The sequence below is a fragment of the Parambassis ranga genome, chromosome 8 (genome assembly GCF_900634625.1).
Source record: "Parambassis ranga chromosome 8, fParRan2.1, whole genome shotgun sequence".
Classification (NCBI taxonomy): Eukaryota; Metazoa; Chordata; class Actinopteri; family Ambassidae; genus Parambassis; species Parambassis ranga.
The window spans coordinates 7,224,243-7,247,425 of NC_041029.1; the positions used below are offsets into that span (position 1 = coordinate 7,224,243).

The 23,183-nt window shown below is 42.5% G+C and overlaps 2 protein-coding genes across 15 annotated transcripts in view; one reads left to right on the forward strand and one right to left on the reverse strand.

The window, feature by feature from the left end:
- Window positions 1–22,978, forward strand: part of LOC114440013 (CASK interacting protein 2) — a 43,644-nt gene extending 20,666 nt beyond the window's left edge. Inside the window, exons 4-22 of one of the 12 annotated variants that reach the window (XM_028412234.1) lie at window positions 8,023–8,120; window positions 8,246–8,391; window positions 10,096–10,191; window positions 11,667–11,797; window positions 12,456–12,564; window positions 12,872–12,980; window positions 14,396–14,505; window positions 15,102–15,219; window positions 15,554–15,727; window positions 16,174–16,248; window positions 17,003–17,139; window positions 17,345–17,411; window positions 17,530–17,627; window positions 17,794–17,904; window positions 18,051–18,152; window positions 18,229–18,367; window positions 18,452–20,215; window positions 20,340–20,619; window positions 20,784–22,978. In XM_028412234.1, coding sequence (XP_028268035.1) covers window positions 8,023–8,120; window positions 8,246–8,391; window positions 10,096–10,191; window positions 11,667–11,797; window positions 12,456–12,564; window positions 12,872–12,980; window positions 14,396–14,505; window positions 15,102–15,219; window positions 15,554–15,727; window positions 16,174–16,248; window positions 17,003–17,139; window positions 17,345–17,411; window positions 17,530–17,627; window positions 17,794–17,904; window positions 18,051–18,152; window positions 18,229–18,367; window positions 18,452–20,215; window positions 20,340–20,619; window positions 20,784–20,880 — 3,961 coding nt within the window. In that variant the 3' untranslated portion in view covers window positions 20,881–22,978. The remainder of the gene's footprint in view (window positions 1–8,022; window positions 8,121–8,245; window positions 8,392–10,095; window positions 10,192–11,666; window positions 11,798–12,455; window positions 12,565–12,871; window positions 12,981–14,395; window positions 14,506–15,101; window positions 15,220–15,553; window positions 15,728–16,173; window positions 16,249–17,002; window positions 17,140–17,344; window positions 17,412–17,529; window positions 17,628–17,793; window positions 17,905–18,050; window positions 18,153–18,228; window positions 18,368–18,451; window positions 20,216–20,339; window positions 20,620–20,783) is intronic. The other 11 variants (XM_028412236.1, XM_028412235.1, XM_028412237.1 and 8 more) reach the window with 11 other exon arrangements.
- samd9l (sterile alpha motif domain containing 9 like) overlaps window positions 1–23,183 on the reverse strand; it is a 162,635-nt gene that overhangs the window by 32,180 nt on the left and 107,272 nt on the right. The window lies entirely within an intron of this gene.

Below are 23,183 nucleotides of genomic sequence, written 5' to 3' on the forward strand. Positions count from 1 at the left end.
AGAGGGAAACTCTGAACAAATAAAAATTGGTAACATTGAGAATGGATCCGCAGAGGAAGAGCAGAGCCGGAGGTTATGTTTAATGAAACAGAAAGGCATTCAGCTGTCCTCGCCAAAACTCTGTCTGAACAAAAGCTGACATACTTTCCTCCTGGCTCCAATTGTTTTGGATTTGGCCAAGTTTTCAGCGCCTATCCCTCTGCTGGAGATTAATTACACCCTAAGTGATGATGTGCCCCTCCTCTTCAGGTGTATCCACAGACATGCAGTCTGCCCCTGCGAAGTGAAAGTGACCTCAGGATGGCTCGACTTTAAACACAAATCACAGTTATCAAAGGCGTGTTAGTGTTTGTGAAGGTCGGCCATTCATCACCGAGATTATTTGTCTTTATTGACGTGCATGCCAGGGTGTGTGTGTGTTTGCCATCCAGGCTGTGTGTGTGAGAAACAAACACACACAGGGTATAAAAGGAGGCCTCTTTTCTGCATCCCTGTGAGACAAATTAGTATTTGAGTCTGTGCTGTCGTCTCCGGCGGCCCGTTGGCTCCGTGTTTGGATGTGTTTCTATGGAGAGCGGAGCTGGAATGGGTCCCTGTGAATTGCCATGATGGCGGGAGCTCTGGCCTTTTGTCCTGTCGGAGAGACCTGAGGTGCCAGTGGCCTGCACACAGCTGAGGAGGGATGAGAACCGGGGGAGGCTTGTGGGGTCATATTGTGGTTTTTGTTTTGTTTTTTTTCACCAATACATCAGACACAATGTTTTAAGTTGTGTTTTCATCCTCGAGTCTGTTATACTATTGTTTTTATAGGTTACAGAGCTCAAAATGTAGTGTCACATGGGGTCCACAGCTGAATCCACCACACCAGCTGCCACAACTGTGGTTTTAGTTTACTCACTCACTACAATGTGCCATTTTGAATCTGGTTGATTTTTTTGTGTATGCCACAACATCATGCTACAATGGAAATGTATGTCATTTTTAAAAATGACATATATGAATCATAGCTTGGCTCTACTTGAGTGAACTAGATGAAAGTGTGTGTGTGTGTAGCGATGAGGAAACCATACCTGTACTTGCTTTTTCCAGTTGGATATATTTCCTAGAGCAAGACACTTAACCCCACATGCTCAGCCAGTGTCCTGTGTGCTGCCCATGGAGCGTGCTCATGTTTAGCTTCACTTTCATTTCCACCCAGGCGCTGCATTTCTGATTCTCACGTGTAGAGATCTGTGTGGTCTTCACCAATTCTTACTGCAGAATTACTGCAGCTTGTCTCAACCTGCTCTCATAAAGCACTGATTGTAAATGTTCTGAGTAACACTGACACCACAGAAAAACTAATGTTTTTTTTCTCGTAAAAGGAGGATGGAAAATTTACACCAAAGATGTGAACACACTGTAAATGTCCCCATCTTGTTTTTATCAGCTTACACTGAGAAAACTAAATAGAAGAGGTGTGTTTACTGGAGGGGAATTGCACTGCACTGAGAGTCAGCTGTTCACCATCCGTTCTCTAACAGGTCATTCAGAGGCCTTCAGTGTTGTGTCAGCTGATGGTTAATTTGATGAATGAATATGCATGACCACATTAAACTGTTACAAAAATGCAATTAGAATGTTGATTTTTACCATAAAAAAATGTACCTTGTGGAGTTGAAACTAGTTCTAGAAATGAAAGTGAATGTGCTCATCAGCTCTTGTTAATGGTATTATTAGGTTCAGGGTACAGCTGTGGCATGAGGATACAGGATATCTCTGTAATCCAGTGTAAGCACTGCAGTAGTTAGAATGATGTATTCTTTATTAAGGGAAAAAAAACTGTGGCCGGTTAGATATCCTTGTTTTGTCTATTTCATTGAAAGGCTTTTAAGGTGTAGGTATTAGTGGGTGGAATAAATGCAGGTGAAGGACTGAAACTTGACTAGAACTTTTGAAAAAATATGACGCTGCTTAATGGAATTTTGTGGTGCGTAAGAGGATCAAATCTAATTCAGATATTGCTGTTACTCATCAGTCAAGTCCTGCAGATAGACTGTAGTCAGGGGAAGATTTAGAGCTGTGTGATTGGAGGGGCCTCTGCAGGAATGTGACACTATCAGCAGGAATGCCATCTGTAACTCTCCCTCTCTGTCTGAGCATCGGTGTGTGTCTGTGTGTGTGCTAGGATTTTGTTGTATTTGATACACCCCAGTGCATTCCAGTGTGCATGGATGACACCAGCAGTGAGGAGGATGAGGGAAGGAGGGAGGAGGGGAGATCAGGGTCTCTGTGGAGAGGGTCACCACTCTCCCTCTCTCTCAGCCCCCCTCCCAAACTCTCCTTATTGACCATGAGTGGTGATGAGTAGTGAGGTCACAGAGGGCCTCGCTCTCCCACAGAGAGGAGGGGGGAGGTAGAGGAAAAGACCTGCAGCTTTCAGCAGATTTAAGGACCGTCAGGTGAACAGGGCTGATGGTCAGGGCACAGGAGGGATTATCACTCTGTCCTGACAGCTTCTTTCAGTGTTGAGGCTCAGTCCCAGTCTGCATGGTGGCCCACGGCCCCCATTGAACTAGTCAAACTGAGAACAGGGAGGGTGAGATAAACCTAAAAAGCGGCTTTCTGAATTTTTAAAAACCAAAACCCAGATTCAGTATACAGTACTGTCATTTGTGACATAATGCATCATTTTATCACTTTTGTGAAGACGGAATTCAAAATAAACTGGAAAATCCTCCACTTCTGATTGTCTGCTCAGCCTGTTATCCTCTGCTAATATGTCTGCATGTGAGAATCTTCATTAGCAGCCTTTCAGACTTCCTGTTCAGGTGAATTCATTATGTCAGATACGGTGAAGTTTACAGTCCTGATTCCTGATGTTAAAGTCTTTGTGTTGGCAGAATGCTTTCTTCTTTCCCTCCTGCTCTTTGTGGCTTTACTCAGTAACCCCTCCATTAATGTTAGAGTTGCCCTTGGCCCTGTCTGGTACTGTGCCCACATGAATGCCATCACTCACATTATGCAACAGAAGGAAAGGAAGGCAGAGCAGCACTAAAAGCCCTCCCCTCTCTGTCTTTATTCATTTCTTTCTTTTCTCCTCTGCAGAGCTCCTGTAATGTCTCTGCCTGGTTTATTTACAGATGACATGTAGCCTGTAGCTTTATTTCCCCTTCTTGTGACTGCGTCACTTGGTGGAGGGGAGGATGGGTAGATCTGATGGCTGTGTTGCTTGTTATGGGTTTATTATCAAGAAAAGGGAGAAAACTAAATAAATGGTTTTAAAACCTTATTCTTATTCTACTCTTCCTCATCATCAGCAGCCTCAGTCATAAAAACCCTTTTAAAATGCTGTTCTGTATAAAATCTGACACCCATGTGCTGCATTTTGTCCTCATAACAAAATAAATCAGGTCTGTAAGCAGTGTTTTAGTGAAGAGGGGGTGACAGATGTGTTTCCAGGTGTTGTATTTGACCAGTATATCTGCAGGTCTAAGAACACAATGATCTGCTGCCTACATCCAGACACACATTATTGGTTGAACATGTAACAGAAAATTAGGCTAGGTTATGCAATAGCAGGTTTGTTGCTGTCTTAACCCTCATGCATTGTTCGCAAACACTACCCTAATGTGTTGTTCGGGGACAAAAACGTCCCCTAAATTTAACGGTTTTAAAAATATATTAGATAAATATTTTTTTGAAATTTTTTTGCATAGACCTTTTAATTAACTTCAGTTCTAATCAACAGTAGTGAAAAAATCATTTTCCCCCAGGATTTTAACCCTTTAATCACCAATTTTATAAGGGGTGGTGCTGAAAATTAGAAAAAAAAAAACACAAAATGGCTCATTTTTAATAGAAAAGGTGAATGTGGACTGGATTCTTTTGAACCTTTATTACAGTCTTGGTCATGTCAAACATCAGTAAAAAAATTGACTTGATTGCATTATTAGTTTTTGCACAGCACTGGATTTTCTTTTTTTCTCCCTAATGTGTTGTTCGGGGACAAAAACGTCCCCTAACTTTAACGGTTTTAAAAATATATTAGATAAATATATTTTTGAATTTTTTTTGCATAGACCTTTTCATTAACTTCAGTTCTAATCAACAGTAGTGAAAAAATCATTTTCCCCCAGGATTTTAACCCTTTAATCACCAATTTTATAAGGGGTGGTGCTGAAGATTGAAAAAAAAACACACAAAATGGCTCATTTTTAATAGAAAAGGTGAATGTGGACTGGATTCTTTTGAACCTTTATTACAGTCTTGGTCATGTCAAACATCAGTAAAAAAATTGACTTGATTGCATTATTAGTTTTTGCACAGCACTGGATTTTCTTTTTTTCTCCCTAATGTGTTGTTCGGGGACAAAAACGTCCCCTAACTTTAACGGTTTTAAAAATATATTAGATAAATATTTTTTTGAAATTTTTTTGCATAGACCTTTTAATTAACTTCAGTTCTAATCAACAGTAGTGAAAAAATCATTTTCCCCCAGGATTTTAACCCTTTAATCACCAATTTTATAAGGGGTGGTGCTGAAAATTGAAAAAAAAACACACAAAATGGCTCATTTTTAATAGAAAAGGTGAATGTGGACTGGATTCTTTTGAACCTTTATTACAGTCTTGGTCATGTCAAACATCAGTAAAAAAATTGACTTTATTGCATTATTAGTTTTTGCACAGCACTGGATTTTCTTTTTTTCTCCCATTTTGTCCCATAGACTTACATTATAAACACACTTTTTTTGACTGCACAGCCATGGCACTACATAATCATGCATTCTTGATTGTTGGTGGTTTACCCTGTTGGTAGGAGGTAAAATTTGTGATTTTTACAGTTAACAACTTAATTACCATATTAACCCTTTACCTGCAGGCCTGTGCTCATGTAGTGTAGTTTCTGGCTTGTATATGGAGTTATAGGGAGTATTTTAGCACATAATTGTGTGTCTACACACTGTGTGTGTATGTTAGAGAGGAAGAGAGCCATTTGCACACTGATCTTGTTGTCTGTGAGTACACACAACCACAGAGTCTTCATTGTAAACAAAAACAAAGAAAGTGTTGCTATGCACGTGTGGCCCTTTGATGTCTACAGGTGCAGACTAAACAAAACAAAAAGGCAAGTGGTCTTACATGTGACCTTGTGGTCATTTGATGGTGAGAAGAGCAGAAAGCAACATGAAGAGAGGATTCACTTGTGCACAATCTCTGGAAATGATTGTGCAGCCTGGCTCTATGAAGGGCCAGGCTGTGAAGCTGTGAAGGCTGCACAAGTAGATCCGTCACTTGTTCACAAGCGAATCCTTCATTCGTTCACAAGTGAATCCTTCACTCATGCACAGGTGAATCCTCTCTTCATGCTGCTTGCTGCTCTTGTCACCATTAAATGACCAGGAGGATGCATGCAAGTCCACTAGTGTTTTTGTTTTGTTTAGTCTGAACCTCTCAGCATCAAAGGGCCCGGCACTTACTTTTAGGGCTGCAACAAATTTACTTTACTTTACTTTACTAAACTACTTTTAATACTAATTTTAGTAGGGGACTAAACTGTAGATTAGATTTGGTTAGTCAATGATTATTTATTATGTTATCAAGTTATCTATCTATGGTGTCTATTTAGTAACATGCACATGTACGTATGGTCGTGTGGAGCGCAACACACCATGGAAAAGGGGCACTTAGACCTCACTTAGACTAATTCAGTGATCTCAACTGAGACACTAACCTAAAAGTAAAGTCACTCTACTGGAGGACGTGTTTTCCGAAAGCTAAAAAAAAAAAAAAAAACAGCTATTTTACCCATCCACAACTTCAGACGCCAGAACTCCTGGATGTTTTCATTTTACATGCTTATGCATTGCCGTTGTACGTCTGAATTAGGTACACTTCACTTACTTAGTAACTTTATTTTCCTGACTTTCCTTCCCTGACAGTGTGCAAATGGCTCTCTTCCTCTCTAACATACACACACAGTGTGTAGACACACAATTATGTGCTAAAATACTCCCTATAACTCCATATACTTAAGCCAGAAACTACAGTACATGAGCACAGGCCTGCAGGTAAAGGGTTAATATGGTAATTAAGTTGTTAACTGTAAAAATCACAAATTTTACCTCCTACCAACAGGGTAAACCACCAACAATCAAGAATGCATGATTATTTAGTGCCATGGCTGTGCAGTCAAAAAAAGTGTGTTTATAATGTAAGTCTATGGGACAAAATGGGAGAAAAAAAGAAAATCCAGTGCTGTGCAAAAACTAATTATGCAATAAAGTCAATTTTTTTACTGATGTTTGACATGACCAAGACTGTAATAAAGGTTCAAAAGAATCCAGTCCACATTCACCTTTTCTATTAAAAATGAGCCATTTTGTGTGTTTTTTTTTCAATTTTCAGCACCACCCCTTATAAAATTGGTGATTAAAGGGTTAAAATCCTGGGGGAAAATGATTTTTTCACTACTGTTGATTAGAACTGAAGTTAATGAAAAGGTCTATGCAAAAAAAATTCAAAAATATATTTATCTAATATATTTTTAAAACCGTTAAAGTTAGGGGACGTTTTTGTCCCCGAACAACACATTAGGGAGAAAAAAAGAAAATCCAGTGCTGTGCAAAAACTAATAATGCAATCAAGTCAATTTTTTTACTGATGTTTGACATGACCAAGACTGTAATAAAGGTTCAAAAGAATCCAGTCCACATTCACCTTTTCTATTAAAAATGAGCCATTTTGTGTTTTTTTTTTTCAATTTTCAGCACCACCCCTTATAAAATTGGTGATTAAAGGGTTAAAATCCTGGGGGGAAATGATTTTTTCACTACTGTTGATTAGAACTGAAGTTAATTAAAAGGTCTATGCAAAAAAATTTCAAAAAAATATTTATCTAATATATTTTTAAAACCGTTAAAGTTAGGGGACGTTTTTGTCCCCGAACAACACATTAGGGGGTAAAATTTGCCCACAGTGTACCGTTGACCTATGAAAAATTTTAAAATCATATTAACAAAATTTATGTAAAATTAAGCTTATTGAGGAAAAATGATTCAATTTGTCCACATATTGACAAAGTTATGGCCAAAATAAACAGAAAAATTTCTCTCAGAGGACAAAAATGTCCCGAACAACGCATGAGGGTTAAAAATAATAAAAAACACATTAATTGACTTAAATTAAAGGATAAGATGTTTTTTTTAAAGTTATAGACAGGAAGAGGAGGGGCGAGTGTCTAATGTCTCTACAATCTGTATAACAGCTGACTTCTGGTTCACCACTCTGGCATGTTTGAAAGGGATTCTTTTATTTGTTGTATTTATACTCTCATTTCATCTGGCAGACTGAATGAAGCCAGTTAGAGTGATGTGGTGTGTTTTAGTGCTGCTGAGTGGGACTGAATCCAGCTGGGTGGTGGGTTACAATCAACAGTAAACAGCAGGGATCTGAAGCCCTTTTCATGGAATATGTAACATATGTTGTTTTGTCAAGCTGTTAAAAGGATGCCTTTGTGTCAGACTTTATTCAGACATGCAAAGACAATTAGAGTGTTTGGCATCTAACACGCGGGAGTAGACAGTACAGACAATGCATGTGTAATGTGTAAAGGTTTGTTTACTACAATATGCCAGAAAAGGCTGATCCTGCTTTATCTGGAAAAAAGAATTATTGATAACTTCTCTGATGTTGCAGCCTCGTTTTACTGATGTGATTTGTCAGCTTGATGTACATACATGATCGTCAAAATGGTAAAAGGTGTTTTTGTCCCTCAATTCAGCTCCAGCTGTCACCATCGTTGTGTACAGTTACCATGGTTACAGATGACATCTCTTGTGTTTAAACAGCTGCTTCCGATCTCTTTGGCCTGCTCACCTAGCATTAGCATTAGCATTAGCATTACAGCTGCAACTATCTGCTCATAATACTGAGATGCTCCAGTTCCCTAAACAAGAGGTGTTTGTTTTTTCACAGCACAGTTAGGATGAGGATTCAAATTAAGGAATCTAATTCCTTCTCTTTGCTCGATGTCTGTTAGGTTTTCCGCCCTGCACCATGCTGCTCTCACAGGGACCACAGAGCTGCTGTCTGCACTGCTGGAGGCTCAGGCCAGCGTGGACATCAAGGACAGCAACGGTTAGTGTGAAAACTGAAACTGTAGACATCGACGCAGGCCACATGACATGTGTGTACAGTGTTAGGGACTAATTAGCTGGTTCTCAGAATATTACACTTTGTATGTTATTTTCTGACACTTGCAGGAATGCGACCTTTGCATTATGCCGCCTGGCAGGGGAAATCTGAGTCTGTACTGATGCTGCTTCGCTCTGGAGCTTCTGTTAACGGAGTCTCCCTGGATGGACACATCCCTCTACACTTGGCTGCTCAGTATGGACATTATGAAGTGGTGAGTCAACAGTTTTGTTACCTATCTAAAGAATTGTGCTGCAAATAAAAAGCTGGAAGCAACATCTTTAAATAGTTGTAGTGTTGATGCTGGTCTGCACTAAACCTGACGCCCAGGTGCTGCCAATAAGATCAGACTGCAGAAAAGACCATCTACTGGCAGCCATGATGCATTTCAAAAAATGTATGTGTATGTTTTTACACAGGTAAATAGTCTTATGAATAACGTGATTAGATGAATTATTTATCTATATTTTAGGGTCTCTAGAACTTGCTCATTTAAGAGTTAGAAACTCTTGCAGCTTAAAGACAGAAATTCGAGTCAGTTTTCAAACTACTGCAGCTTCAAAAGAACATTGTCTCTGGATTGTAATATTACATCAGACTCTTCATGTTTTATTTGAAGAGTGACACCAAACAGAAGATTCAGAGTTCAGTGTTTGGGTTTAACACAAAAGTGTTTGTGTGTAAAAGTGCAGACACTTATTATATGTAGGATCAGAAGTGATTGGCAGTATATTTACAGTGTATTTGAAAGACACATTTCGGGACATTCACAGTAGAATCATAGACAGGTTAAAGTATTTTCACAGTTCTGTGTTTGAGGTTACAGAAATAGTAACTGTGTATCACAGCAATGGGAACTTAGTGTTTTTTGCTGTGGAGATGATATTGTTTAATGTCGCTGAGCCACTGAGCGTCTATTTTTAAGCTGTCTCATTCAACTTAAGCTTAAAGGCAGACAGGCATCAAGTTAAAATCCATCATAAAGTCCAGTTAAACTGATCATCATGAATGGGAAACTGTGTTTTTTGTGGGAAAAACTTGAATCAGTTTACAGATGTAACTTATGTCTAATGATTGTTTTGTTGTTTCAGCTTAATTATCTAACTTAGGAGAAAAAGAGCAATGCTGGGTATGACTGGATTTGTGATTTGGATGGTGTCAACAATGGGGGGGCTTTGGTGTGGATTTGGTGTGATTATTAGTGACTCTGTTTGTGAATTTTGTACCTCAGCACCACAGATGTGAGCAGAGGCAGGAGGGGATGTTTTGACTGATGAAATGAAAGCTGCAGAGTTTTTTTTATTATTAATCCTGAGGTCAGATTTGGCTGGGACTCCTTCTGTTGTTACACAGCGCTCTAGTATTTTTTAGGCCAGGATTAGGATGAATGTAGGTGAGCCAACACAGTGTCTGTTTGTATATGTAACCCTTCACTGAGGGGAGTCTCTCGGAGTATTTAGAGAGATTTGACTGTTGATCTGAACATCTGATTAAATGTCTGTTTACATCTGATTAAAGCTTAGTTTATAGGATGGGCCTGTTTGTTGTATTTATTGAGAAGTGGCAGTGAAGTGATCCTTGATGTTGAAAAAATCCAGTATCCTTGCTCAGCTATGGGCCTCTAGCAGAGTTACTAGATGCTGGATAAAGATCAGCTGTGAGAAATTTGAGCTACTTCCCAGAAGCCGCCTCGCTCTGCAGGTGTTTTATCAGGAGTCAGATTCACATCCTTTATAATTTATTTTCTTGTTGGACACTGAAAACACATTAAAAGTAGATGTAACAATGACCTGTGTACGGTGTACATAGGGGCTAATAATCAATTCTCTGCTGTGTTTTCCACACTTTTGTAGATGGAAGGCGTATGTCATCAGTTAGTGTTTAGGTTGGTGAAATGATCTGTTGCTGTTTGTTTCAGTCGGAGATGCTGCTACAGCATCAGTCCAACCCCTGTCTGCTCAACAAGGCCAAGAAGACTCCTCTGGATCTGGCCTGTGAGTTTGGGCGAGTCAAGGTAAGCTTGGTTTGTAGTTTATGTGGTTTTGTGGATGTGTGAAGAGAAAGGGTGTTATTATGAACAATAGAAAGAAGAGAACATTAATTAAAAAAACCAAAACAATAAAGAAGTAAATACATTACATAAAAATAAAGAAAATATAAAATATGTATAATAAAAATTCTAATAAAAAAGAGAAAAGTAGAAAAATATTATTTAGCTCAAAGAGAAGGTCCTCCATGATTTCACATTTACTAACCCTCAGCCTAAGAAGATTATGTCTACACAATGAGCTGCCGCCCTCTTTACTTTCATCGTTACTTTCCATCCTCTTAGTCCGTCTGCCGTCTTTGTTTGACGTGTCTAAGTTTGTTAAATGAGACATGAAAGTGAAGCCTGATCCCCCCGCAGCTGATCCACACTTCAGCGAGATATCTTTAGAGTGACTGTGTATGTCTGTGTTTGTGAGGACCAATTTTAAGTTCAGACATTTCACTTTTGGCCAGACCTCCAGGTGTTTGCCTGAGGTTGTTGTGAAGGCCGGGCTTTTATATGCAGAGGTAGGTTTGCAGTTTGTTTCGTGTATTGATTGAAGTTGTCATTTTTTTATTGTTATTGTCTGGGCCAGACACTTTGTATGCCCAACTTTAAGAATGCATCCTTAAAGAATGCATCATTTCAGTGAGGGTCCTCTCAAATATAGAAGTACAGACAACTGTGTGTGTGTTTGTGGTGTATGTCTATGTGTGTGTGTGTCCGAGTTCGGCTTCAGCTGCTGTTCAGTGATGTCAGGGTGTGTCGACAGCAGCTGCTGTGTTTCCGTTGACCTCCTCCTGCCTTTACAGCAGAGAAGCAGACCTCTGAGGCTTAAAGATTCCAGTCTTTACATAAACAAAACGTATTTCTTCATTAACACTTAACACTGTTCTTCAGTGAGATGGGCTGGATGTGCAACAAAACAGTTTTTTTCATGTTGTGAACGTGTTAAACAAACACAGGAGCAGTTGTCTAACAATGGCAGGTTGTGAGGTTGCAGCTGCAGCACACACACACACACACAAACACACACACACACATTAGTGCCTAAAACTGAACCTCCAGCTGTGACTCACAGTGTCTGCTGCCAAACATCTGGATTCGGTTACAGTGTTTTGGGTCACGGAGGTATTACCTCATGCTCACCTGCAGCGTCTCTGTTTTTGGCAGTAGTTGTAGTTTTGTCTCCATTTTGTTTGCTCTCTTTTGGAAATTTCCTCGAGGGAACCTTTAGTCGAACTCCACGAGAGGAATCAAACTTTGTATTAAATTCTGCAGAGCTTGTTTTTCCACCTACAAGATATTTTCAGAGGGTTCAAGACCTAATATGTGCCCCACATTAATTTTCTGGGTAAAAATCATAATTCTCTGAGGGACGTTTACCCCTGACAAAGATCCTGGAGCTCAAATCTTGACTTATAAAAAGCATTTTTGACTCTTTTTCTCCCCTCTGTCAGGTGGCTCAGCTGTTGCTGAGCAGTAACATGGTGGTGGGGTTGTTAGAAGGAGAGAGGAAGGAGCCGACAGACTCGGCCTTCACCACACCTCTGCACCTCGCTGCCCGCAACGGACATAAAGACATCATACGGTGAGATAGTCCTTATCACATGCATACTCATCACACACACACATGACTGGGCCAGGATTCAGATTTATCAGCCTTACTGGTTTGACTTACTCATATTGTGATGTTTAAATGCAGAAATCTGTCTGCAGACAGTGCAAAAGATGTTGAGATGGAGAGATGTTGGACTCAGAGGGCAGGGCTCCTGTGGTTTGTGGTCTGTAACCACTGAGCCGGCACTTTTGCATGGGGATGTGGGAGCATGAACTCTGGAGCTGTGTGCATGGTTGTGTGTATGTGTGTGTGTTCTTTGAGTTGTCTTCATGCCTCACATTCCCAGCAGAGACGTGAAATCCACTACAGCATTGCCGTGACCCAGTTTAGCAGTGTTTCATCTCTGTTATAGTGTGTGTGTGTGTGTGTGTGTGTGTGTTTCTGTGTGTGCACAGGTGAAGCTAACAGGCAGCTTTTTAGACTCTTACCTTAACCTGCTGCATAATAACGAACAAATAAGTCTGAGAAATGAGGTCAACGTACAACAGAGGATGAGTTTTTTTAAAATCCTTGCTGCTGTGTATTTGAATGTACTATTATTTTATGCATTGTAAAACAAATCAATTTGACATGCAAAATGAAGACTTGCTGAGGATTCAGACATGACTGATGTGTCTGCTTCTTTCAGGCTGCTGCTGAAAGCCGGCATCGACATCAACAAGACCACCAAGTCTGGAACAGCTTTGCACGAAGCTTCACTGTATGGCAAAACCGAAGTGGTCCGACTGCTGCTGGATGTGAGTTTATGTCAGAATATACACTAGCATGGTGGTTTGTTTTATCTAAATTCAATGCTAATGTATCAGGGTTCAGATTGGATAAAATGTTGTCAAAGTTAATACTAACAGAGAGGTTGCACTTTATCCTTCATACCCCTGCAGCAACATTTCAGTTCATTGCTGATGTATCAGATTACTGTATAACAAAACCCTGCAGGGAAAACTGCATATTTGGAGACTTAGCTTTTACATGTCCCAGATGAGACAAACTACGCTCATGTCAGACGACAGGAGGTGTCAGTGTTGTGTGTTGTTGTGTGTTCAGGCCGGAGTGGACGTGAACATCCGAAATACCTACAACCAGACGGCGCTGGACATCGTCAACCAGTTCACCACCTCGCACGCCAGCAAGGACATCAAGCAGCTTCTCCGAGGTCAGAAACTTCCCCGTCTCTCCACTCACCATCCACTGTTGTTTGCTCCCTTATTTTTAACTTACTGTGATGATCGGACACTGAGAGATGACAAAAAAACAAAACCCTGACCCTCAGTGTTCAGACCTAATATCAGTTTTAATCCAATGATAGTGCAGGCGACCCAGATGTGACATGAAAAAAATAGTTTTGTCTTATTCACACTGTAAAAGCAGATCTGAGTGACTTGGATGTAAAAAATATAAAAATGGAATTTGGGACACTTCACTTGTGCCTGTAAGCCTGATTAAATCTGTCTGGAGACGTGTCCTGGTATTTGTAAGATCTTGGCTCATGCGTTTTTAAACTCAGAGTAAAATCGTGTTGTTGTGTGAAATGAGGAAGTAGAAATGTTTTAATGATAAAAATCTTGTTGCCACTGGGAATATGTCTCCCTGTGATTTTAATCCAATCCAAATGGGAATAGACAGAAACTCTTAATTCAGCTTTGTGCTGATGTTGAGCTGGTTATGTGTGATATTGATGCTGCTTGGGATCTCCAACCAGGGCTGCTTTTCAGCTCACTGAGGCACGGAAGTATCTTCCCCCATTATCATATCCAAAAGTTTGGAAAGAAATACCAGCATATTTTAGGAAATAATGAGGCAAGTTTTTTAAAGTTTTGTTATGACTTTGATGCGTTTGTCTGTGTGCTGAAAAGTTTACTCGCCCTCACCTCTTCTGAGTGCCAGCTGATGCATTGAGGTTCACCTGCCTCTATAGGCTGTAATTCAAACAGCAGCTGTGTTTAAATTTAGGGTTATGTAACTTTAAAGTCTTATCTGTCCGCTCTCACAGCTTCAAAGAGCAGATTCAGCCTCAAATTTAGCAGAGCTGTATATACAGTATGTGAGTGAGCTGGCAGTGCGTGCACGCTCTGTAATCCTGCAGCCGTTTGAAGTTCCTGTGGGAACAAACTGAGGGAATAATGAGCGGCTGTGTTGAAGAAGTGATTTAAACATGGATGGAGACTTTCCCGTCTTGTTTACTGGTGCAGAGAGGAGCGATGAATAAGTCGTACACGCTCAGCCGGCACGCGCTGTGGATTAATTATTGATGTGTCGTGTCAGTTTTCTGTGGGTACACACAGTCTGGGAGGAATGAGTCAGGATTGTCGCTGAGAGTCTGTCCAGTGTATTTCAACTTCTATTTTCATCAGAGAAAAATGTCTCAGTGTTTACTTCCAGCTCTGCCTCTCTGTGTTTTTATTCTCCTTTATGACAGTTTTTAACAGAAACTTTGGTCCTTGAACCGAAACTGAAAAATGTAGTTTGTACTGTGTTTGATTTGATTTATATTTCATGAACTCTGAATGTTAGGAAATATCAATATACTGTATTTTTTGGACATTTTAATTAAATAAATGTGACCTTCAGTTTTTCTGTTGACAGATGCGACAGGCGTTTTGCAGGTCAGAGCTCTGAAGGACTACTGGAACCTCCACGACCCCACGGCCCTCAACATCAGAGCTGGTGACGTCATCACGGTGAGAAGGTCTTTCTGATTCTGACATGAAAAAAGGATTCATTTGGAAGAAGGTGACAGAAAACTATCAAAGGTGGAGAGAGATTAAGGATCTGAGTTATGTCATACATGTGTTACTTTTAATGTGAGAACAAGGGAATTCATTGTTGATAATCAAGTGGAGACAAGTCCAACACATTACAAGCACACACACACACACACCTCTTTTTATCCCGGGAAAAATGTATCACCAGAGTTCATAAAGAGATCAAACTCAACTGTCCCGCTGTTACAACAGACAGTGAACTCACCGTAGACACGTTCTGTCTTGCTTCCGACTTCCTGTGAGTGAATCAGAGTGATGAGCAAAGCTGAAGGTGTTGATAATGATGATGATGCAGGTCGTGCTGAGGCTTGTGTTAGTACTCATACACATTTGTACTGAATGAATTCTCTTCTTGTGTAAACAGTGGAAAAATACAGATCCCTGTGTTCTCTGTCCACAGAGAGACCACAGTGAGATTTTAATAAACGGAATTCAAAATTAAAATAGTCTATTACTTCAAATCTGTACATCAGGCACCAAAGACTTCCACTGACCCCTTTCATTCCCTGCAGGTAATGGAGCAGCATATGGATGGACGCTGGAAGGGCCACATCCATGACAACCAGAGAGGGACAGACAGAGTCGGCTTCTTCCCTCCATCCATCGTGGAGGTCATCAGCAGGAGAAACGGTCAGTTTCTATTTATTCACCTTAGTAAAAAAATGCAATAAAAAATATTCTGTGTTCAAATTAGTATTTAGTTAAGGATCATCTAGTGTCATCCCTCTTAGCCCGTCGTTTACGGAGATCACCTCTCATAGGTGATGTCCAGACCTCTATTGTCTCTTCAGTTAAGAACTAATCTGCCTGCTTCCAGACCATCCCATGCTCCTCTTTCTTCCCTCCTGCATCCATCTCTCCATCCATACCCCATAATGACTGACATCCACCTCTAACCATCAGCTTGATAACCTCCTCCTCCTCCTCCCTCCCCCTTCCTCCTCCTCCCTGTCTCGCCCTGTAGGGGGCACCTTATCCCGGCACGCCTCTCTGCCCACCCAACGCCAGCAGCTGCTGTCCAGAGCCCCCCTCTCCTCCAGCCTCAGCTCCGCCCCTCAGACTGATGACTCCTACACACTGTATGCTCCCCCCACCCATGTGGTGCTACCTTTAGCCAACGGCCTCACTACCAGCACAGGTATACACACACTCAAGGACACACACATGCAAGGTTTAAGCCTCTGGCACTGTTGGACCAGCAGCACTGATTCACTTTGAGGATCTTTGTGGAGACATGTTGATGTGATGATCAGTCAGAGTGTTCTGAGTATTTCCATCATGTACTTATAAGAGCCCCGGAGATAGTTCAGAGAAAACATCCAGACTCTTCCAGCCAGTTGATGGGGCAGTCCAGATCTCTTCTTGTCCTGTAAATCCAAATATTTTGCAAAGACATGTAGGTTTAGCACTCAGTAATGGAGTTTACATAAACTCCATAACCTTCAATGACCTTTGTTTTACATGTCCACTCATCACACACAGAAACCACAAAAACCCTTTCTTGTCTAATCTGTCATGTAACACTACTCAGCTCCTCAGTCACTTCCCCTGACAGAAGTCCATTAGAGTCTTTGTGTCTGATAGGTTTGTCTCCGAGCCACCTGTCTCAGTCTGGATGTCCCTTCGAGGACATCTGGGTTCTCAGGGACTCATGTCATGGTAAGAGTCCGGACGACAGCTTCTCCTGCCCGGCTGTTCTGAAGCTGCATCACTGCCCCGCTCACCGCTCTGCATCAGGGCCCCACACACCAAGACCACTGAAAGTGAATGCTATTAGCTAAATGTGATCCAGTTTCCTCAAGTCACCTGCATCAGATATTGCAGTCCACATTATCTCAGGTCACTTCACTCAAGTCATCTCGTCATCTTATGTCTCACATTATCTCAGATCACTTTGTGACATGTATTATTGGGGAAACTCACTAGCTGCAGGCTAAATTAAATCAATCAATAATCAATAAAATCGACAGGTGAGGATAAAGGGCGGTTGTCTTGGTGTGTCGGGTCCAAACACTGTATGATCACTGTATCATCTGCTTCAGGCTGAACTCGCGGTCTGAGCATTTGTTATCCTCAGTGCTGCCACAAGGGGGGGACAGCTGTCAGAAATAGACAATAGATAACAATAGATAAGATATGTGATGTATGAAGTATTTCACGCCTGCTCCCAGCTACATGAGCTACAGTTTTACATGGTCGGCCTCATGGCTGCAGCTGTGCTCTTTTGCATCCTGCCCGTCACTCCCATCGACACTCCCGTCGTCACCCTCCTAGATCCTCAGCCCCCCCCAAACAGGCCCCTGTCTGGACAAAGAACATCTGCTGCTTCCTACAGCCTGACACCGACCCTCTCCGCTGACATGAACTCTCCCTCCGGCACATCAGGAATTCATTTTTGTGTTTTTGTTTGCAGCAGGAGACAGAAACAGTGTCGGGAGCACTGGCAGTGTGGGCAGCACCCGCAGTGCTGGAAGTGGACAGAGTACGGAGAGCAACAATGCACCTAATGGACTCCAACTCAATGCCAGCCATCATGACAACGCCAACAAGGTACAATCAGACTGTTGCACGTGTTAACACAACAAGTTGACAGTCACTCTGTATGTATCTATGTCAGTGATCATTCCTAAAACATTGAGAAATACTTCAAGTTCACTCCACAGTTTGAACTTTTCTTCACCAGTACTTGTTCTCTGGTCTTCACATAAATACTTCTTACTGAATCTGAGGCTGCTGTGTTGATATGTGTTTGCAGACAGCGCCCTCTGCTGTGGACTCTGGACACTCAGCAGACCTCAACAAACAGCTTGATCATCCTTCAGGTACTTTTGCTTTTTTCCCTTCCAACAACAGTTGCTATTGTAGTTAAGTACTGTGGACACTCTCTGTCCACACTTTCCTGCATTACATATTTGTCACGAACCTGCTGCTGTCCTCCAGGAGGGACTCCTCGGAAGCAGACGGTCACAGTGCAGCGGCCTGCAGAGCAGAGCTTCTCGCAGCAGTTTGTTCGTCCTCAGCAGCTGCTGGAGGGGAAGGTGAAACCTTTACTGACACTCAAACTCACTTCACACTTTTTTGTTTACACATTTCATGGCAGTCCTGATCATTGCCAAGAAGACAAAAACCAACATCTGACAGTAAGACACAAGTCATCTGTAGAAACTGAAGTCACTTGGGTGTTTTTACCTTTGTGTGTTTTAGGATGCAGAGGCTATCTATCAGTGGCTGAGCGACTTCCAGCTGGAGCAATACACTACGAATTTCCTGAACAATGGATATGATGTACCGACTATCAGCAGGATGACTCCTGAGGTGAACAAACTCACTGGTGTTTATATATAGTTCTGCAAGGTGTAAACATCCTAATGTTAATTGACAGAAAAAACTAAAATGTACTGATAGGCCTGTCTGACTGTGCTCAAAAACCTGTAGAAAAAACTGATCTGTCATGCTTGCAGGATCTGACTGCCATCGGAGTGACCAAACCAGGACACCGCAAGAAAATCTCCATCGAAATCAACAACCTGAACATCCCAGAGTGGCTGCCTGAGTACACCCCAGTGAGACTCACATCTGTTTTCTATACGTTCTATGTAACTGCTAAGCACACAAATTTATAATCTTTTTTTCTCACAGTCCGATCTAGGTGAGTGGCTCAGTGCCATCGGCCTCCCACAGTACCACAAAAAACTCTCAGAAAATGGCTATGACTCCATTACTATTGTAAAAGACCTCACGTGGGAGGATCTGCAGGAAATCGGCATCACAAAGCTGGGTGAGGACACATCAGAGCTTTACACTGCTGGATTGTAATGTGAATTTTGGGACTTTTGGTTTGATGGTTGAGTTTTCCTTCCAGGCCACCAGAAGAAGCTGATGTTGGCAGTGAAGAAGCTGTGTGACATCCAGAGGGCAATTCTTCAGGCTGAATCAGGCCAAGGCACCCTGCAACGAAAAGCCCCCGGAGCTCTCCACCTCGTCACCATCGAGCCATCCGACTCTGGAGGTGAATGCTCTTCACCTCACACCCCAAAGATGCTGACCTTCCAGGACAGCGAGCTGAGCGCAGAGCTGCAGACAGCTATGTCCAGCCACTATGGAGGCTGTGAGGAAGGTTTGGCCATCAAGAACCAAGTGGGGATGTCCCAGAGCCAGGAGAGTATCGACACCCGGTCCAGAGGCTCAGGGCGCTCTCAGGAACCCCCTACAGCCTCTATCACCCCCCACAGCTGGTCCCAGGAGAGCCTGGAAGGCAGCCCTGCCAAGGAGAGGAACCTCCCAGAGGGCTGGGACCAGAGGCACCAACAGCAGCAACAGTTGCCCAAACAGGTACCTCTGGGAACAGCCACAGTGTTTAAGTACCCAGCCATTCCAGCCAAGCCCAATCTGTCTGGATCTCATAGCCCCTCCCCTCATGGCTCACCAGCACTGAAGGGTTTCAGCTATCTGCACTCTAACTGTGGCTCCACTGACCTGAACTCATCACCCAGGCATGAGAACCACTCCATGACCCTGACACCACCTAAGAAGCGTGCCCAGAGCATGACCCGTTACGCTCTGTCAGACGGAGAGCCTGATGACGATGATGACGAGCCCGCATTTCCTTCTGCAAACGTGCAGTCCTACGCCACTTTGACTCGAAAGCCTGGCCGCAGTCAGCTGGCTCGGTTACAGTCAAGTCCAGAGAAGAACGGCAATGTGGGACGCAGTCAGTCATTTGCAGTGCGTGCCCGGAAAAAAGGTCCTCCCCCACCTCCTCCAAAAAGACTGAGCTCAGTCAGCAGCACCACCAGCGGGGAGTTGAGCGACAGCAGCACAACGTCATCCTCTGGTGGAGTGGTGACTGATAGTCCAGGGAGTGTGAGGAGCATCGCAGCTTCTCTGGAAGGAAGCACAGACGGGAAGAACCCCCCAGGACCGAAACCTAATGAGGCTCAGCAGGAGGCGCTTCCCTCCTCGCCCAGCTCTGCGGAGACCAGAGAAAATGCAGGGGTGAGAAGGAGGGTGCACAGCGAATGTGCTCCAACACAGACCAACAGCAGCACTGAGCTCGACCGCGGGGTGAAGTCTGACTCTGAGGAAGAGGAATCAAAAGGTCGTGGACTGGAAGGGTCCTCGTCTCCTCAGAACAGCTCCAGTGAGTGCATCCCATTTGCTGAGGAGGGCAACCTGACTATCAAACAGAGGCCCAAAGCTCCTGGTCCACCCAGGGCCGAGGCTGTGCTGGAGCCTCCAGACAAACAGGCAGCCAAGAATCTGGATGTTCCAGAGTTTAATCTGAAAGAGTCGGACACTGTGAAGCGCCGACACAAACCCAAAGACAAGGAGCAGGGCTCCCCCAGCAGAGAGGGACCAGAGGCAACCGGATCTGAGTCTGACGGCAGCAGGCCTCCTTCCAGAAACCAGGAAGAGGTCAGTCTGAGGATCAGTGAAGCCAGTTTGGAGAGGCCGGCCAGTCCAGCTAGGCCAGCCAGTCCAGCTAGGCCAGCCAGTCCAGCGAGGCCAGCCAGTCCAGCGAGGCCAGGCAGTCCAGCAACAGGGTCTCCCATCAAACCTCCTCTGTCCCCTAAACCTCCTGCGGTCGCCCCAAAACCTCTCCGTCACAGTCTGCTGGCTGCACAGGGTAAGATACACACACGTCATTGTAACTTAAGTATTTTTTCTCGTCTCAGAGTGGAAAGTTGTTACCACTGAATTTATACTTTGGACATGTTTAGAAATTAAAAACGGACCTTGTTTTGTCTCAGCAGGACTCTCCTCTCCTACTATAACTGTCAATGCGGTTCAAAGTGTGGCCTTCACCTCTCCGTCCTCACCCTCCCGTGGGTCCTCGGCTCCAGCATCGGCCCCTCAGAGTCCCTCTCTGGCAGCAGCAAGGCCTCAGGTCTGTGTGGTGGGTCCAGGCCATGCTGAGTCATCCTGCGGGACTGAGGTGGTCCAGCAGAGACTGGATCAGACCAGTACTTCTCTAGAAGCTGCTCTAAAGGCTGTTGAGAGAAAACTGAACCAGGAGGACAGCTCTGACAGGTGAGACCAGCAGACATTCTCAGTCTACTACATTACCGCTTTATATTAAAATGTTCACTTCACCCTGATAGCGCCACCTTCAGGCCAGATTCTCCTCTTACATTGCATCATATTGATGTATTTGTGTAGTTTTTGATGTTTCCTGTCTCATCTTTTTACACCAGCAGAGCAAGCACAGTGAAGTCTGCAGGGACCATTCTGGACGACATTGGCAACATGTTCGACGACCTGGCTGACCAACTGGATGCCATGTTGGACTGAAGACCTTTTATAAAAACAATCATGATATCCACCTTCAACCTCAGGAAGTGAAACAGGAAGAGAAGCAGGAGACCGCTGGAGCAGTTTCTCTGCTCTGAGCTGCACAGTCAGACCCTTGTCTCCTCTCTCAGCCTGGAACACCAGCACTTAATCTTCACTGTGCTTCCAAAACCAAACTTTCAAACTGGGACCTTCTCTCACATTTCTGACTGACGGCTGACCTAGTTTCTGTTCTGAAGCTGGAACAGAACTCTCTCTGTCTTTAAGGAGCATGAACCAAACAAAGACTCATACATTGGAGCGGCTTATTGTGAGGAGAAACTCCCGAGTAGATTATTATATTACTGTTAAACACTAATTTTGTAACATTAAGTTTTATTTTGTGACATTGTAAAGCTGAAGTCACATGATATCCAGCTTCTGTTCTAGCAGCCTTACAGCAAACCCACTGTCACTTTGTGAAAGAGTGAAACATGTTCCTCACAAAGACGTTTGATACTATTTAAAACATGTGCAGTCTGTTATTTTCTGACAAAGACAAGGTGTGCACAGCAGCACCATCAGCTGACAGGAAACACTAACCACTCTAAACATGAGCCAACATTAGCTCTTCCAGCTAAACTGTGCTAACAGGGCAGCTAGTGTTGTTGAGGTTTTTATTTAATCGACATCTAGCAGCCGTCATTGTGCCATTAGCTCTGTTATCTCAGCTTTCTCTCTTGGTAATTTAGACGTTCTTCATCTTTTGCTCCAGCAAGTTTTTTAAAATAAAAAGCTGTAAAAAGCTTCTGTTTAGCATCTTTCAGCTAAGTATCCAGACACTCAGGAATCATAAAAGACCATAACAGAGCTAAAAGAGAGTGAAGACCGAACATACAAACACTGTAAGTATGTTCACACGGTATAATAGCAGCCAGTGTAAAGTTCTGAGGTGATCAGAACTTTTTAACGCAAACATCACTTTAATTTCTTGGTGGGAAAAAAACCTGGATGATCCATCCATGTGATCAGAAGGTGTTTGGGAACCAGAGTTTTAACCCTTTTTTTTATTATTACTGAACCATTTTGTTGCTGCTGGAACAAAAACCTGGATGTTCTCATTTGACTCTTGGACTCTCTATGTACTGCGTCAGTTCATTTCAAATGACCTTTGTAATATTTAAAGAAATCTATTTTATACCAAGCAATCTTAACCACATGTAGTCAGTCTTCCTGTGTAAGTGTGTGTGTGCGTGTGTTGTTAAAAGCTGATCTTTTGTACTTAATGTGTGTGTGTGTGTGTGTGTGTGTGAACAAACCTGCTCATCGTGTTGTTTACACAAAGGGAAGAGACGCATGTTCAGCTCATTTATCAGTGTGTGTACAGTGGAAGATGGCGTATCACATGTCAATTATATACATACTATTTTTTGATATTCATTTTAGCCAAATTAGTATTTAAATTAGATCTAAATATGTATATTGTACACTAGAGGTATATACAGGAGCACATATTCAACCAAAGGTCTGTACAGATGTTCCTCAGATATTTTCACAAATGTTTCCTGAGCTGTTTGTTCTCTCTGTTACTGTAAGATGTTTATGAAATGTTGTGTCCAGCCTGCAGCGCACGGATGAAGCATGCCGTGGCTCTATGTGTATCATTTGTGATGAAGATTGTTAACCCCTGTGTGTCTGTTGTGCACCTCCTCCACACTGTCCTGCTTGCAGTATATATGTGAGATATTAAATGCCTAAATGAAGAAAAGTTTTACAGAATCAAAGTCGATTTTCATCCTGCGTGTGGATTTATCCGTTAATTCTAACAAAATGCTTCATTAGAGGTGAAGCAGTGTCTTTGTGAAGTAGTCGCAGGATGTCACCAGCAGCTGTCTTTTTCTGTATTCCAGTATTGTCCAGCAGAGGGCGCCATCATTATTTATACTAAGATAATACATTAAAAATTTAAATCTTAACACCCTCTAAACAATGTAATCAGTCGAAGCGTGGCGGTGGAGCTGGATAAATGAGTGTGTGTGCTGCTGCTTTAGTATTTCTCTTTCGTTCTTTGTTTCTGTCTCGGCTGTATTGTTTGTTTAACCATTAAATATCTATAATATTACCCTGATTGTGTGTGTGTTTAAATAAATGACTGCATTGAAATACGATTTAAATAAAATTACAAGGTTGTACAACTTTATTTTATTCTCTCGCTTTAACCATTGCCACGCCGTGTTGTCTGTCTGTGTATCTGTGTCGGTGAACTGTTCTTTAACTTCTGTTCTTGTGGCTTTTTGTGACCAGCTTTGTAAAACATGCTGATG